At 33.6% G+C, this 18,760-nt stretch overlaps 2 protein-coding genes and 1 pseudogene across 3 annotated transcripts; all 3 read right to left on the reverse strand.

Annotated features, from left to right (window-relative positions):
- Positions 1–455: 455 nt before the first annotated feature.
- On the reverse strand, positions 456–2,434 carry LOC143633149 (protein NUCLEAR FUSION DEFECTIVE 4-like). The gene has a single exon (XM_077101498.1). It carries the CDS (start codon positions 2,386–2,388, stop codon positions 583–585), a length of 1,806 nt encoding a protein of 601 aa, XP_076957613.1. The 5' UTR covers positions 2,389–2,434; the 3' UTR covers positions 456–582.
- Positions 2,435–6,311: 3,877 nt separating this feature from the next.
- On the reverse strand, positions 6,312–11,109 carry LOC143633150 (UDP-sugar pyrophosphorylase-like). The gene is made up of 16 exons (XM_077101499.1): positions 10,876–11,109; positions 10,666–10,770; positions 9,492–9,608; positions 9,272–9,412; positions 9,094–9,193; positions 8,885–9,012; positions 8,722–8,793; positions 8,564–8,628; positions 8,411–8,471; positions 8,218–8,335; positions 8,005–8,129; positions 7,840–7,916; positions 7,653–7,758; positions 6,956–7,096; positions 6,642–6,881; positions 6,312–6,558 (listed from the first exon to the last, which is right to left on the reverse strand). The coding sequence occupies exons 1-16, from the start codon at positions 10,993–10,995 to the stop codon at positions 6,391–6,393; spliced, it is 1,884 nt and encodes a 627-aa protein (XP_076957614.1). The 5' UTR covers positions 10,996–11,109; the 3' UTR covers positions 6,312–6,390.
- A 2,597-nt stretch (positions 11,110–13,706) lies between these two features.
- Positions 13,707–17,126, reverse strand: LOC143633152 (glucomannan 4-beta-mannosyltransferase 9-like; annotated as a pseudogene). The gene is made up of 9 exons (XR_013153633.1): positions 16,481–17,126; positions 16,288–16,386; positions 15,938–16,190; positions 15,080–15,190; positions 14,798–14,934; positions 14,603–14,716; positions 14,326–14,525; positions 14,056–14,247; positions 13,707–13,966 (listed from the first exon to the last, which is right to left on the reverse strand). The product of XR_013153633.1 is annotated as a glucomannan 4-beta-mannosyltransferase 9-like (transcript).
- Between the last annotated feature and the right edge of the window lie 1,634 nt (positions 17,127–18,760).

Consider the following 18,760-nt stretch of genomic DNA (forward strand, 5'->3'; position numbering starts at 1 on the left):
TTAAATCACATGTGTTAAGTCTCCTATTCTCAACTAAAGAAGTGACCCAAAAAGTTGTATGAAAAGTTTGACTTCAAAGAGTTAAAAGACACGAAGTCGTATCGAACTTTCAAAGATTGCGTAAAGTACAACCCACTAAAGCTCCAATCAATGCTTCATAAAGCCAAAAAAGTCGTACCACTAGTCTCCAAAATACCATAAATAACCCTGGTATCACGGATAAGTTAAGGGAATTTTTTATTAAAAAACAGAAATTGAAATCGACAGGTCATGTGAAGCCAAATAACAAGAGGCATGACATGATGAGTTGCCAACCCAAATACGCTTTTAACCTTTTTAGTCAAGTATACATATTTTAATATTCTGAAAGTTACCAAAAATAACTATCTAAAAACACATGTTATACCCCACTAAAACCAAAAGATTCTTTACTATGTAACACAATTAACATATATATAACATAATTAAACGAGAAAAGTGCCAAATGTACTACATTCACACATATAGGTTAATTTGAGTTTTCAAATTTTGCAACTTTACATATGTTGTGTTGCATTGTATTAAAGGGCGAGTAACGTCGCTTCATGACTTTGTCTGTTGCGACACCTGACCCCGCTCTCTAAACTTCTTATAAATACCCCCATTGTAAAATTCACGAGTCCTGATCACCAAAATCAGCGACGCTAAACCACCAAAACAACAAACGCACGCCAATATAATAAATGAGAGCCTATAGCAATGACTACCCATGCAAATCAACTCCTTAACCGCACCCCTGGTTAAACCTTTCTTCGCAAGCTCCTTAACCGCTTCTCGATCATACAAAGGTCCGGTCACCTTTACGTTCAATATATACGTCCCTAACGGACTCCCTAACTGCCCACAATTGAACAATGTGGAATAATACTTCAACCCAAAAAGCTCGGAAATTATTGCGAAAATTAACGGAAGTTGCGCACCGAACGAGAACCCAATGATAATAGACGCTACGTACACCGATCCAGGTATTGGGAACGCGATCATAATAAGACCGACACACGAGAGAAACAAAACCAACGAGAACATCAACGGTCGTGGAAACTTATACTTCACTAGCAAAATTTCAGATACGAATCCAGCAAAAATCCTACCAAAGTAGTTCCAAATACTCAAAAGCGAAACAAACGATTTTATCGTCTTCGGAGGGTACCCTAACGACTCACCAATCTGCCCCAAATTATCTACCGCAGTCAAACTCGTCCCAAGCCCACAAAAAGTAGAAATAAACAGAATCAACATATCCGTACTTAAAAGCGCTTGCAAGATAGTGTAATCCTCCCCTCGTTCGGGCTTATTCAAGAACACATTAGCAAAACACGACATTTTTCCTTCCCCTTTCGTCTTTGCGACATCCGTACCATTCGTTACATTTGTCACATTTTGTGAATAACCCGCGTTCTCACAATCATTAACATTGTCAGGATTATTTATGTTAACGTCACCAACATCTATCGGTAGCTGTTTACTTTGTTTCCATAGGTTTAATTCCTCCCTAATCGAAATAAAAAGCGGGACGAATAATAAAAATATCACAACCAAAGCACTACCCGCGTACGAGGTCCGCGAGAACGTTACTAGATTTTGCGCAATAGTCATGGCCATAATAAACAACGCTAGAAAAACCGACACGTATAAAAAACGATAAAACAAACGAAGCTCATTCGGCTGTCGAACAAGACTCATGGTCCGGATGGTGTACACAAACACAACGGATATAGCAGCCGGAAGCCACGCGATTAATAATATTAAAGACTTTGAATCGTTTCCGTACACGGCTGAATATATTTGTGTCATGATGGCGCCGCTTAAGCCGGTGAAGCCTTTTAACAAGCCGAGCACGACACCACGGCCTTCCGGGAAGTTGGAGACTGAAGTGACTAAGGCGCCGGTGTTAGCGAAGTTTTGAGAGTTGGCGCCAATGCAAATGTAAAGACACATCTGCCAGACTTTGGGTTTAGAGATGCGGTTGGTGACGGCTAGCCAGATCATGAAGTAGCCGGAGAAGTTTAAGGCTGAGCCGAGTAAGAGGACGAACCAGGTTGGGGTGATTTCAGCGAGTAAGCCGGAGGGTACGCCGACGTTGGCGCCGAGGTCTTTGAAGAAGCCGAGGAGGTTGAGGGTTGTTTGGTCGTAGCCGAGGGAGGATTTGATTTCTTTGGAGTAGACGCCGAAGAGGTAGGTGGCGCCGGCGCCGGTCATGACTAGAAAGGAGGCGAAGAGGGAGAACCATCGGCCACGGATGACGTGGACGGCGAAGGGTAGTGGTTTGGTGGGTGGTGGTTCACCCATGGTTTGTGGATGAGGAGGATGGTGTGATGGATGGGTAGTTAAGTTGAAGTGGATAGACATGATATTATTATTATTTATAGAATATTGGGTTGGGTTTAAATTTTCGAGGGTCGGTTAGGTTAACGAGGCTATGTATAGTGGGTGCCTTATAAAATAAGGCGTTTTGTGTTATGTGACGCACAGTTAACAAATATCATGTTTTTATTTTAAGGGTGTAGTGATGTTGTAGCCCTATATATATATATATATATATATATATATATATATATATATATATATATACACACATATAATATTAATAAACACGCACACACCTGACGGCAAATAGTCATCACCCCACCCATTGTCGGCCATCGGCGCGGTGTTCTCGCCCCCAAACCCCAATTGTCGCCAAATTTTGCAGCCCACTACACATACCCTGAGTGTGGAATCGTTTCAATTGGGTCCTGCTAGGAACACCCCATATAGCACTATACGGGGCATATGTGGGGAGCCTATACGTCCTCTAAAGCACTATACGGAGTGCATTGATGGTTTTTTTAACAAAAAGGGTGATGTATCTAGAGAACCCCTCTCAGTTTTGTCACTGTGCTATTTATATTTAATTTCATTTATTTAGGTGGATAAGAACCGGTTAACCGTAACGACTTGAAAATTGAACTGAAACCAAACCGGTTTTGAAATCAATTATGTAGAAACTGGTTTGAAATCATAGGTTTGAAACTAATTTGTGATTTACTCTAGGGTTAGGCTAAATGTAACCCCTGGTTGCTTGTCATACCCCCCTCCCTGGAAAATCCAACTTTCATATTAACCCTTGAAATCATATAATTACCAAATTAGCACAAAAGTAAGGATTTAATATTATTTTTTTTACAAGTTGCGTTTTCTTGTTATGATTTCGGGTTTCGGTTTTAGGGTTTAGGGTTCGGTTTCGGGTTTCGGGTTTAGGGTTTCGGTTTTAGGGTTTAGGGTTTATGGTTCGGTTTCGGGTTTCGGGTTTAGGGTTTAGGGTTCGGTTTCGGGTTTAGGGTTTAGGGTTCGGTTTCGGGTTTAGGGTTTAGGTTTTAGGGTTTAGGGTTTCGGGTTTAGGGTTTTGGGTTTGGGGTTTAGGGTTTTTGGTTTATTTTGTAAAAGATAAAGTGGTAAAATAAGGATATTATAAATGTATATACTATTAAAATTAAAAAAAGATATTATAAATATTTATAATATTAATATTAAAAATATTAATATTAAAAAAATAAATTAATAGTAATACTTGATAGTTTTTAATTTGATATATGTAGTGGAGGTTATCAAATGAAAGTAATGATGTGGGGACTAATATGTATATAAATAATGTTAAGAGCTAATTGTAATTTATGTAATAAGTTCAGGGGAGGAGTATATTTAATAAAAATGGAGTAAGAGGGGATACATTTAGCAGCACTCTTTCTTCACTAAAACCAGTTTTAAACCGGTTAACCTAACAGAAACCGGGTTAAGTTAAAGTGGATAAACATGATGATGTTATTATTATTATTATTTATAGAAGGTTGGGTTGGTGTTTATATTTTCGAGGGTCGGTTAATGAGTGGAATCGTTACGGTTTTGGTCACGGGTCTATTTGTATTTAATATCATTTATTTAGTTTTGGTTTTTTTCAGAAAGTATGCAAACAGTTAAGCACTCTTTATTGGAATATTGACATGTGAGTGTACTGGAAAAGAACCGGCTAACCGTATTGACCCGAAAACTAAACGGATTATGTAGAAACCGGTTTCAAACCGTAGGTTCAAAACCGTTTGTGATTTTCTTCACCGAAACCGGTTTCAAACCAAATCCAAACCGATCGTAATTTATTAAGAAACGGGGTTCAACCCGAACTGAAACCGATTATAAACCGGTTTTGACTTTTGTTGACTAAACGAGACCGGTTTTGGGTTTTAAAACGATTTATGCACCTCTAGTGTCCGCGTATGTTACATAATCTATACTATATATAATACACCAAACAAGGGTAAATTAAGACACCCATTTTTAAGTAATTTACACTTAAAGCATGAGTTTTATGTGTTAGTAAGGGTAAATATGTCTTTTAAACACAATCTATTCAACTTACAAGTTTGGTCCCTCATCTTTAACCATATTATGTTTTTAATTTAATTTGTAAACTAACTTCTCACCCATGATTTTTAAACGACTATAGCCTTTTCATACGTTAATATTTTTATAAATAAATTGCACCATAAAAACGAGCATTTTATTCTCTTTAATTTGGATATAATATTGTTGTAATTTTTTTTCATTTTAAATAAATTAATATGTTACGTATGGGTGTTCAGTGTCGGTTTTGATGGTTTTTAAGTTAAACTTGTGGGTCCAACCGTTAATACTGATTTTTTGTCGTCCAAAACCAAACTCAACCATTGAAAGTTGAACCCGAATCGTTACTAACGGCCTGGTTCTGGTTTGGTTTCACAGTTTAAACTTTAATAATAAATTTAGTTTAAAATAATTAATAATGTAAATGTACCGTCAATGTTAACTAAAAACCAACATAATATGATACTTGAGAGGATCATACATAAAAAATGATAATTTTAGCCACATAAATGGTAAATATTAATGGAAGATTTAGGATGTGAAATAATAACAACAAATATTACAAAATGAATCATATTGCAATTAGGTTAATTTACAGTCCTTTCTGGTTTCATATGGCCGGTTGCCGATATAAACCGCGAACCAACCGTTCACTACGTTTTGAAAATTTTGAAACCGACCAAGAAACGGAAAGTAAAAAAGAAAAAGAAAAAAGAAGTTAAACCAATGACCGGTTTAAATGATTTCAAGGTTTTAACCGAACCATAAACATATATATATATATATATATATATATATATATATATATATATATATATATATATATCGTTACTTTGAATTTATGGTTAGTTAATGACAAGTTGATTTGGAAAAAACGTAATGTGTATATAATACATGTTTGTTTTTTATTAGAACTAGCATGTTACGCATACATGTGCATCTGTTATTATTTATTACTAAATTAAGACATGATTGTGTATAGTGATTAATGATCATCCAAAAAGTAAGAACACTGTTTATTCTTTGTGAACATGAACAAGCAAATGCTAAGAAGTGTAATGTTAACAAAACCGAGTCATCATTTTCTAGTGAAGATAGAATAAAGGATTTCATTTTCGGTTCTATCCTGAATTACCCGTTTTCGTGGATCGCAAATAGAGATAATAAAAATTTCATCAGTTAGACCGAGTGGATCAAAAATCTTATGCTTTTTATGTAATTGGTCTTTTTTTTACCCTAGCTTATGCTAGATTCGTTATGATATAAGCCCATTCGAGAAAAAAATATAGAAAAACAAAAACTGAGACATCACACAAGAATTCTAAGCTTACTTTTTTCTTCTTTCTCTTAGTAAGCAAATACTCAGCAGTCATGTGTGAAAAGATGGAAAGGTTGTATGGATATACTCCAAATAAAGTTCATGACCATTAAGAGACTTGATTTTCTTTGAAGACAAAGATTCACATCACACACACACACATTAAACAATGAAGTTAAGATGACATGATCTAAACTTTAATGCAATTACACATTTGTTTATACCATATATTCTAAAACATCACAAAAGATTAAGCATTGAAGAAATAAGGAAATGATAAGACTCTACTGTCCAAAGTAATCAATAATCATATTCGGATATACACAAAAAAGATTGGTCAAAATAGATAAAGCTTTAAATATTTTTAGCAGTAATTGTAGATATCTCTCATTAACTCATAATGAAATGCTTATCGGCTTATCGACTTATCTCCATGGATTTAGAGATACGAAAAAATCTTGAACAAGAATTAAGGAGTGGATAGACTAATATTCACCCAAACAATATCAATACTTGTGAAACAAAAACTTGATTTAAATAAAATGGTTTAACTTATCCTGTTTCAAACAGCTACAAATGTAAACTAGTGTCAAACCAATGTAAAACAATACAAAAAACACATAACAGACAACTGTGCATGTTCACAAAATCAAGCCTCAAACCTTCAAGGTGAATTTCCCAGGTTCATCGTAACTTTTTTGTAACTGCTCAGTCTTAACTATCTTAAAACCTCTAATCCTCACTTCTTCAGGCAACTCGGTAGAATCTTTGTCAACGCTTTCAACCGTCCAGCCTTTGTTACACACCGAACCTCCCACTTTCACCTGCACAAATAAAGTAAAAACTAAACACAAAAATATTTGTTTGGATACTTTATCTGTAATTGATATATGTTTAGTTAACGCACCTCTGCGTCATCAACCGAATCAACAATAAGAGCTCCATCTAACGAGAGATCCTCAATAAATATGTCACGACCGTTAACTACCAAAGTAGATTTTTGAGAAACTGAGTTGTTTCCACTCACTTTACTTTTAACATCGGCAAAAGTGACCGCCCATTTTGGGTTCCACACAACACGGGACCACACTTCTACCTCTTGACCGTTGAAAAATTGTGTAACTGGATCATCTACCTTAACACCTGCCTGTAGACACACAAGATATAAGCACATGTGATATGGATAAAATGTAATTTGGCAAATGTTCTAGAATCACCAACCTCTTGAAGAATCTTGCTGTTTGCTCGATAAATCGCCATTTCTCCAGAAGTGGCACTGTGATATGGATTTCCTTTGGGTACCTTTGCAGCATCCTCGGGGTTGTTTTTTACAGGTGCATACGCAAGCCATGTATCTGTCACCTGGTATAAAGTAAATAAAAAATAATAATAATATTAATGATAACACAGTATTGTTAAAAAATAATTAATTGTGCTGGTTATGGTTTTGGCCCAAGTTTGACAAATTACAGCCTTACAGGTTTAGACCAATAGTTTGCACAAATGCAAGATACATATCCCTAAAATGGATAGAAGTTAACTCTTGAGTTAATTTTTTTAAATGTCAAATATACCCTTATATAAGAACTTTAAAATTAAAACTTTGGGTCTGAGTTTTAAGATTTTATGTTTTTTATTATAAACAGGACCCACAATTTAACTTTGTTTTTTAATATAAAGGTATTTTTGTCATTTTAAAAAAGACTTTGCTGAAAAGTTAATCTCCGTCCTTTTCAGGGACCAAATGTGTTATGTTTGTACAAATTATTGGTCTAAACCTGTAATTTTTCAAATGTGAGGACCAAAACCATAATCGGTGCATACCAAATGAACCATCCGAGAAATTAATTCTTAAATTAAAAAATAACTTAACACTACTATATAACTATATAAGGGCCCAATATGATGTTTTACTTACTGTGAATCCAACTCTAGCTGATGGTGACAATGTTTTAGGATAATCCTGCATCATACATTCCAATCTAGTAGACGATTTGAATTCAGTTTTTGTTGAGTCCTTGTATCTGCAATGCAAAATACCGATTAGTCGGTTAGGGAAAAAATGAAAGAAAAAAGCATTTATTAAAAAAGTAAAAAAGAATTACTTGGGGTTAACAAACTCCTTGATAGCACCACCAGTTTTTGAAAGTTCATCAATGTAAGGACCAAGTTCAAGAATCAACTGCAAAGGACCATGATTATTTAATAACTGCAATTTTAAACCTTGGGGATATAAAACTATACAAGTAAGCATTTTTTTAGAATCATACTTGGTTTATGTTTCCTGGATATGGAGAATAGCCGGTTTCACAATTGACATCACCGTCAGGATGACCTGTTGCTCTAAGAAGCGGATCAAGTTGATTGTATTCCACATTAATCACCATTTCCCTACCTAAAATCATACAAATATTATATAAACAATGATTAAGCATTAAGCAATGAACAATAAAGAAAAACACATAGGGATGCATAAAACGTACCGTCTGTATGAGTAAGTTTAGTAATGCCTCCAATAGCTTCTTTGGCCTTTCTAGGAACAGCAAGTGAATTAACATGGTATTCTTTAACGGCACTAACTCCTAGCGCTGCAGGTATGGCCTAAAAATGGAAATAAATAAATTTATATAACTTTTAACTGTTTGAAATAGTAATTATGCTATCGTTTTAGCGAACCTTGAAAAGAAGTCCATTTGTATCTTGAAAAAACAACACCCATCTCAAACCGGTATCTTTCCTGCAAAAGATTTTAAGAAGTTAAAAAAAATTATAGTATACTTTATTAAGATAGAAAACCATTAAACAAGAGGCTTATATATATATATATACCATTCTTTCAAAAGGCCACTTGAATAAAGAAGAGCATGAACATCACCATGACCATGAGGTTTTGTCTAATAAGAAAACAACAATGTAATTATAAAACTTAGAAGAAAAAAATATATCACTATTTGATTAGAAAATGATTTTATATAGTAAAAAGTCACCTGTATTCTGTACTTATTGTTTGGGTCTAAAGCAAGTCTAGCATCATTATCAGCCAAGCAAGCAACTTTTTCCTGAAACATGATTAAGTTGAGTTACCAGTTACCACAACCAATTTAATGTTGTAACGAGTATATCAATTTTATGATGAAAATATGAAATTACCTGTTTCAAAAGTTTTACTTGTGTAGGCTTCATCCCAAAATAACTGTTTGATTCCAGAAGCTGCAATGTTCGTTCATGTGTGTCATCTGATGTCATTATCACTAACGGAACATCTCTTTTACATTCACCTATAATTTAGAAAATACCGACATTAGCACATTTAATAATTAATATTCATGTTCTTATGAAATGCCAGTTTATAAAACAACCTTGAGCCTGTTTAAAGCTAGCTTCCGATAATGATAATATTGACTCAACGTAATGCTGCAGGAAACACGTTCCTGTAGTTGTTTCCATGGGAAGTGCAACCTGAAGATAAACAAACTTTACTAAACTTCATAAAAACAATTAAACAAAACAAGAGCTATAACAATATTATGTACCAACCTTTATTCCTCTGTACCCGAGACGCTCCCCGAGCCCACCTGCGACAAGAACAAACGCAGCATCCTGCACTTGCTTCACACCAACATCTTCGTATTGGATAAAGTTATCATCAGCAAATGTTAACACTTCTCCAGATGGTACCTGCAGAAACATAATCCAGAACCTAATAAAACCAAATTGCACTGATTAAAGGCCAAAAAGATTAAGTTTAGTAACCTACAGAAGGTGTGAATCCATCAAATGGATTCTTTCCAGCCTTTGAATCTGCTAACAGTTCTTTAGCATTCTTGATATATGATGACAAGCCACCGGGATAGCTTGAGTTCAGAAGTGAAACCTAAAGTAACCAATCAAATTTCATTATGAGATACAAGTAGCATAATTATTATTTATTAATAGTTAAATGCTATTCATTACATTATATAAAAATAATTAAGTTTTCCTAATCTCCATTGATCATATCAAATTCATTCGTAATCAAAGGTAATCAAGAAACCAAAAATCGTATCAAACTCATTCATAATCAAGATGTAAGAATAAATATATAATTATATATATATTTATATGTGGCCTTTATAATCATTTATATTATAATAGATCAAATTGTTAATTATACCTTATTATATATTAGCCTGGTAACTGTTGATGGATTACCCTTAATTAGCTAATAAAGGGTTTCCCCTTGGGTGTATATATAGAGAGAATAATTAACATCATAACCTAATCTCACACATACAATTTCGTGTGCCTCCTCTCTCCTAAACCGGGTTCCTCTGAAAAACCTTAACACCATCCTTAACTATACATCCTAAGTGGGAACTCGATCAAGATGACAAACATGTCGACTACATCATACTTTGTTGCGGTTTCTACTCTCCTTGTTGTAACAGGTACACACATAATTATAGGTTTATTATTATTCATGTTTTCTATTACTTACATGAAGAATTGATCTACACAAGAAACCACAATACGAAAACCAAAATGTCCCAAAAACCGTATCAATTTCTTAGGAAAAAAGAAAGAAAGAAAGGTACAGAGACCAGTCCCTAATCCCTAATACTGGTAACCATGGTTGCAGAAGTCGCTAGGCGCTACCATGTTGGTCGAGTGGGAGTTGTGTCTGTTGTGAGTACCCGGCCTAGTCGGGGAATTACTTGCCGAGTACTCGGCTATCTAGACCAAAAGTAACTAATGCCCAAAAGAAACTGCATTTTACAATTAGTACCAAATATAAAAAATATATACCTAAAACCAGATTTGCAAAAGTGGTACCGAATCCCGTAGCGAATGTATCAGTTCCGTACCCGAACGGGTACGAATATTCAGGAAAAATGTCTCATCCTACCCTAGACATCTAGATTACAGTACAGGAACATGAAATTATCAATTACCTGATCAAGCAAAGCCCTTTTATCATCATCTTCAACACCAGGCTCAGGCCAATTTTCAAACAAATGGCCTTGCCCTAATTCCAGCAACATCTTTCCTAGTTCTATCTGTACACACACCAATAAATAATAAACTGTAATTAACTCAATCTAACATCATTACTTTACATAACTTATAGACATACATATACATATTAAAAATAACGATAATACCTGTTCAGGAGATAATACTGAGAGGTTTTTCTGTAAATTAGGAGATGAGGAAGTGGAGAGTTCATTGAGTTGAAGGTTTGCGAGTCTGTCAATGGCGGAATTGACGGCTGAAGAAGCCATTAACAGTGATCGGTGAATACAAAGTGAAGATCAGATGATGATGATATATGTTTTAAGGTTAGTTATATATGTATTGGATCGAGATGATTCCGTATCCGAACAGGAGTTGTATGTTTGTTTAAGATTATATAAAAGTAAACGTGTGTGACGCGTACGTACATTTTCTGGTTTTCTTTATGTATGTTTACGAGTCAAGGATGTTGATATCTATGTGTTAATTGTCGTTATCATTATCTTTAATTATTTAAACCTTTTCTTTATTTTTTATTTTGAATTTTATGTTCAAAATTTTGGTTTTTGTAAATAGTGATTATTTAACTAAACGGATCCACCGTCCATGTCTTTTATAAATATTGCGATTATATATATATATATTAATAGCAAAGTTTAACTTACTCACATAGTTGTACTGTACTAGTGCTATCATTTTCTATGCGTATGGTATAAAGTTTTTTATGCACAATATTTTTAGCACGTTAGCCCCCACGTGTTAGCTTCTCCTGCCAACATTGTCATCCCATCATCCTCTCATCACAAGTATCAATGTATCATCGGTCTGTCACTAGACCACCGTTCAATTTCAATTTATTAATTCTTTCCAAATCTTGTCACTTGAGTCGTCGTTTAGCGTTGTCGGCCAAGAAACCACAAGAGGCAGCCTTTGTTGTCAGAGATCTACTCATATGTAAAGCACTGTTGTTGCCTAACACCTTTGAAATTCTAATCCTCCAAAGGCAGAGCAAGTAACTCTCTCTCAGGAACCTGTTTTCAGTAACATTACTTACTTTTATTTCTTTTGTTTAATAGCACCCTTTAGCTAAATGCTTGAAATGATACGAGAGAGAGAGAGATGAGACCGACCGACTTCTTCGACCGTGTGCCGGCAACCTCACAGGTAATTCATTCTTCTTTAGTTTGTATTACCCTCTTGCGATTTCAGTTGGAGTAGTCTGTATAGTTGCAGAGCCATGTTTCAGATAAAGAAGACAAAGCCAGTTCTTCTCACATATGCCGACAATATCAAAAACCCCTATATCAAATTTGAGGAAAAAGTAGTGAAATGAGCCCACATTCGGGTTCATCCTAAACCACTGACTGCGTTTACGGGAACTACAAAATTTAGGACTGGTATGTTTATTGGTAATTTCTATTTCATTTATATGTTAGTTTCCGGCTTTATGTTGAATCTTAGGCTTCAAGTTTCAATCATATGTTTGTTTATTACATGGCATTATATATTAGTTAAGAATCATTTTTGGTGACTATTGGTTGTTTTTGCTAATAGGTTGGCAACGAATGCAGACACTCGAGGTAATTACTAGAATTCACACCTTACATTTCCTCTTTATGTTCTTTTGTTCATCGCTTCTGACATAATTCATGGTAAATCATTTAGCTTCAACAATTGAATAGTTTTACATGATGAATTGATTTTTATAGAAGATTGTTCTTTTGTTTCACTTCAAATTCACATGTTGGGTGTTTCTTCCATGTTAGGGTATTATACAATTATTCAAGTATAGCGAATATGATAGTTTTTCTTTTTTTCATTGTCAAAGACCAAACTGATTTACTTTTTTTTATATTTACATTTTTAGAGCTAAAGGGCGACTCACGCGCTGCATCAGCTTATATTTACATTTTTTTATATGATTTTTAGATCGGCCTATGTTATCATGTTGCATGGCAATTGTTGGAGGGTTGACTTCAGGCTAGTATTGGTCATATCTAGCTCCATGTCTCTCCTTGGGTCTAGCCTTAGGGCAACCATTCGTCACCCATGCCAATACAAAATGTGTGTGAATAAAAAAAAATGTGAACTCATAATGTATAATGTGCATATGTATAAAGCGATACAATGGTAGACTTTATGATAAAGAGAGAACATAAGAGCTAATTGTTAGTAGAAAATTATTATTAATATGATTATTATTTTTGAACAACTAATATTTTCACTATGTCTCAACTCTCAAGTGAGACTAGAGTTTATAATCTTTTGGTTGAACGTAATACATCTTTGCTACTACTAGATCAAGCTAGTAGTTGGTAGTAGGAACTTAAATGAGAGAAGAGTTGTGGTGTTGCTAAAGCTAGGCCGATAAAAGATAGGAGAGTTGTGACCGTGTTTGAGTGTGAGTAGGAGAAAAAGAGAGAGCATATTGAAGTGGAGTCCTCTATATACACGAACTAATGGCCCAACCATGATTTAGGCCTTAGGCCGAGTATTAAGCCTTATTTTGGATTTTTGGCACCACAAGAAGCAAGTTTAAGCCCAATTAAGTTTGCTTTATCATGTCACTTGCTAAATGTTTCTATTACCCTATATTTTGTGAGACATTATTATCGTGTTAATTGGATAGCGGCACATTGTTGGAAGTTAACGACCTATAGATGTTGCTAGCATCGTATGATCACAATATGTCACTTTGAATTTTCGGTAAGATAAGCAAGTGAAAACCACATGTCTTTCTAGTGTTATCTCCCTAGTCATTCAACCAAAGAATTATAAATAACTTTATTCAAACTAAAGAATTAAAGAAATCAGACAAAACAAAGCCTAAATAATTATACATGATTGATGACACACCCAACATTTTATCTTTCTATATCATCATGTTCTTTTAAAATCTTTGCAGGGAACTTTGTATCATCTCCTCTTCATTTTTCTTGAAAACAATCAAACATACAAAAGAAAGTTACATGTTCTCAAGAAATGATGAAATCATGCAGCACGAGCGTAAAATAATGTACTGATGATTCAAATGTTCAATTGAAAAATGATGAAAAATTAAAGAACATTACCAACTGCTAAGAGTTGGGGACCCGAATGCCAATATAACCAAAACCCATAATGATGAAGGCCATAGCTTGTAGATTAAGGTAAACATAATAATGGTACTTCCCATATGCAAGATCGTAGCAAGCACATCCAAAGAGGGCAATCCCCACACAAAGCTCTAGTATAAGAATCCTGTACCAAATACGCATTCAATACGTAGATAAAGATTTCTTAAATTCGTTGTTATAATTAACATACGTATAATATTAAATGAAATTTACCTTTCACCTAATTTAAACCAAGATTGACTTTGTTGTGGTGTTGCTTTGACCTTGGAAGCATCTCCATGCTTCTCGGTGACAACCCATTCGTTCACACTTTGAGTCTCAAAAAGTCCGATGAATGTGGCCTTAGTCCGATGGAGGGACATGACATTTTCAAAGAGAACCAAAAACCCTAGCAAATAAAAAGACCTACAAATGAAACACGAAGGGCATTCATTCATTTCCTGTAAAATGGTTAGTCATGGACATCCAAGAACTAATACTCACCTGGGAGTTCCTACTGCATTCAGAAACGTAATGGCAGTTGGAATATATAGCGTAAACCATCTTGGAATCGTGACTTCTGGTATCAATACGGTTGCAGGAAAAACAACACAATAGAGCGTGAACGCGACAATATGAGCTACAATCTTTCTGACAAAGAAGAAACTGTACAAAATATATAGCTTCTTCCACCATGTCACTGTCTAGACAACAAGTACAAAAGCAACACATATCTATTAATCAAGTAAAGAAATGAAGAAAAATGTTACTAAAATGATACCTCATTCTTTATGATCTCGAAAACCATTTTTTTGAAAAGGTTAGCTGGACCACAAGCCCAACGATGTTGTTGGTGACGGTAAGCTTTGAATACGCTCGGCAGTTCATTTTTAACCTACACATCAAATTAAATATAAAACATTTAAACTTCCTTTTGCCACTAACTTTTATAATCTTGAAAATTAAGGCACTTTACCATTAGTGAATCAATGTATAAGAATTTCCATCCTTTAGGACTAGCTCGGACCGCCAAATCCATATCTTCTACTGTAGTGCGGTCCTTTCATCCCCCTGCCTCGTCAAGTGCAGCCATTCGCCAAACCCCCGCAGTCCCTAAGAAAAAAACAAATATAGAACACCACGTCAATTTAGTCTCAGTTGGAAGAACTAGAACAATAACTAACGATGAATTATGCAACAATTAACTAACTTAAAACCTTAAAAAAACAAACAACAGACTAAGTAGGAGTTTGGTTACCATTGAATCCAAAGAATGCAAAGGTAATTGAACCATATTCTTGCTCCACTTTAAAATGGTAGTTAAGTGACATCTCTTCCAATCTTGTCATTAAGCAATCATTTGAGTTCACTACAACATAAATTAGTTATGCCACAATAAAACATATCAGTTTCTAATTCTTTACTTTTATCATTTATTAGATTGGTTTAAACTTTGACATTTACATTAGTTATTCACGATTTATATTAAGGAAAGACGTGCTCATGAGTCACACGTGACTGGCATGTTTCCCGTGACAAAGGAAGATGATATCAATTTTTAAACGAATATGCGTTCCTCTATTTTAATGTTATCATCATATAATTTAAAAATTGTGACACCAACCGGCTTACTAGAGTCTAAAATCAAGAGCATCTTGCCTTCAAATGTGGGGGCAATTTAGTGCGCATCAACACCCAAACGCAAAGCTGTCATTCACAAATCACAACCATATTTCTTTTATTTTAATTTGTCGTTTTATTTCTATTATTTAACACGTTTTTAATCATTTTAATTCCACCTAAAAGTCATATATAGAAAATTCATAATATAAACAAAAGTGCAAAACCCAATGAATCTGTGATTTAAAATGCTTTTTCAGATCTCATTTAACGATTTTATTAATTATATCATGAAATTTGTGCATTATGACAATACTTAAAATGCCATTGAATACGAGAAGACTAAAAACTCATGAACCAAGATTTGGGTTCTTCTAGATAACAATTACTTTATGTACTTTCTATTATTATCTACCAACCAATATTGAGCGTGCAAACGAAAAGAACAATAAAAAAATAACAAAAACTAAAGTGATATTTAGGGTTATACCTTTACCAAATTTCCAACGACCTTGCACGAGACCAAGTTCAGAGTTATGATGAAGAAACGGAATCGTTCGAGTGAGAAAATCCGGTTCGGGTTGGAAATCAGCATCAAAGATGGTCACATACTCGCATTGCTTTGCATAATCATGCTTTAACCCTTCCTTAAGCGCCCCGGCTTTGTACCCTTTTCGGTTATCCCTAACTTGATAGTGTATGTTCACTCCTTTGCTTGCCCAATTTTCACACTCAATTTCCACCAAACCCTACAAAAAGTACCATAATATATACTTAACTTGTACTATTTTCTTTCCCAAAATAAACTGAGTAAAATAAAATAAAATGTAATTTAAATTTATCAACCTTAATTAATGGATCGGTTGAATCATCAAGTACTTGAATAACAATACGATCAGAGGGCCATGTAAGCCCACATGCTGCACCAATGGAAAGCTGATAAACCTGTATAAACAAATAAAAAAAATATTAATAATTGCTAAAAAACAAAAAATATTTAAAAAAAAACAAAAAAACAAATCAATTGTGAAACAAGAACCTCTCTTTCATTGAACATGGGAACTTGAACAAGAAGAGGATAAACAGAGTTACCCAGCTCAGCATCATCTTCAAATGGTTCCCATTGGTAACGTTGTTCGGGTTTTTTACCAAACAATTTGCTAATTGCAACCACAAGAGCCATGTAAACCATTTCTGTGAACAACATGACTGCCAACACCAGATTAATATACATAAAAATTGTCAAACATGGCACCACGAAATACACCTTGATTTGACTCCAAATCAGCAGAATTTGCTCTCCAATATTATCCGGTATTGCACCATCGAAATATTCTGATAGAAATGCAGTCACCTTAAGCTTAAGCTTCTCCATTTACTCTGTTTTTTGTTGTTTACAAAACAGAGCAAATAAAACAGACGATGCTCTGTTTTGTTATGTTTTGGCCTTTTGGGGTTGGATTTTCAAATTTAAAAACAACCAAAAAAGTATTGTTTAAGGCTAAAGTATTTCATTTTGAAACTTTAGGACATTTGTATGTTAAGGGTTTTGCATCCAAGTTGCTTGGAAATTAAAGAAGGGAAAAAAGGAAAGTGGAGGCTCTCTGTTTTTGGTAAAAGGAAAAAAATAGATTTAGAAACTGGAAAATGAAAAAGTTGGAGGCTAGAGAGTGGGAAGAAAGGGAAAAGGACAATGGTTATCAAGATAGAAATTATTTTTTTAATGCTTCGGAGAATTGTACCTAACTTTTTATTGATGTATTTTATATGTATTAGTTATTTATGATACTCTTTTTAATGTTATTATTATAGTGCTGCTAAACGTATCCCATATTATCCATTTTTAATAAATATATCATTTAATTCAATTTTTACATTAATATGATTAAGATCTTTTATTATTTCTTTTGTTATTTTGTTATCTTTTATTATCACATTATTTTTATAAAAGCATTTTTTCTATTTCTATTTAACAATTTTTTTCTATTTATCGTTTTATGTGTATTTAAAAGCATTTAAGAATTACAAAAACATTTTTTTCTTACTTAGAAAAACGTTTTTTATCTTATTTAAAAAACGTTGTGTTTCTTGTTTTAAAAAATGTTTTTTTCTATTCTTGATACAATTTTTTTGAAGAGCGTTTTTTAAATTAAGAGATAATTTGCATTCTTTTATAAAAAAATCATATTATTATTTATAAATAAAAGGGTTAAATAACATAAACTTGATAAACAACGTATTATTAATCTCATGTATCCAAATCTAACAAAAAGAATCAAATTGTTTTGAATACATTTTATAAATAAAATAAAAATATAAAAGACTAGCTAGAGAAAGTGTACAAAAATTTTTAATACATGTAAAGCATAAACAAACTTTTAATAAGATCATAAAGAAATAAAATAATAAAATCAACAATAAAAATATATAAAAAGACCGTAAAGCAAAAATAAAATATGAGGAACTAACATATTAATTACAAATGTTAAGGATAAATGAAAGATCAAGGAGGGTGTATGGTTAATAAGGGAGAGCAGTACGTTTAGCCTGTTGTTAGAAGATAATATTTGATACCATCTGAAACACAACATAAACATATAGCAAAATTAAACAAGTTTTTGATTGACTAATGTAACTTGTTTATTAAACAGGTTAATCTAACTTGCTTAATAATAAGTTGATGTATTACTTTATTTAATTTGTGTGGATTTAAAAGGTTTTTATTTAGATTTTGAATGAGTTAATTTATAAAATATAATATTTAAAGTTTTATTTGTTTTTATTTCTGAAAACAAGATCTGATAGTTTATATTATTATTTACATTGTAGTTACGAGTTAGGGTTGTAAATAAATGAATAAATAAGAATTTCCCTCCCACACATCAATTTGTCAACAAAATGTTCATATGATAGAGGCAATGATATCAACTTATCAAGACATTGATGGTTGTGCAACCTTAATATTCTTAACATCCAATGCTAAAGGGTTGTTTAGCAATCCAATGTTGAATTGGTCTGACTAATTTAAGATATAGCATGTGAACGTTTAGTGTGTCTTTGAAACTTAACCAATAAGACGTGTAATCAAACACACCCAACCTCTATCTGATTTAGAGGTAGCCTTTTGTTTAAATCATTAAAAAACTATCAAACTATCCATAACTTGTTAAATTCATCAGTATGACCTTCTACAGATTTACCGGAAACCATCTAAAAGGTATACAATCTTTCTTGAGATATAGTCGATTAGCCAGCGACTATGTAATATCCAAATTCTCCATTTTCAACTATACATCAAATGTAGTCCGCTTCTTAGACG

The sequence above is a fragment of the Bidens hawaiensis genome, unplaced genomic scaffold (genome assembly GCF_021521415.1).
Source record: "Bidens hawaiensis isolate Kalapana, Puna unplaced genomic scaffold, B.hawaiensis_p1.1 tig00006617_1, whole genome shotgun sequence".
Taxonomy (NCBI): domain Eukaryota; kingdom Viridiplantae; phylum Streptophyta; class Magnoliopsida; order Asterales; family Asteraceae; genus Bidens; species Bidens hawaiensis.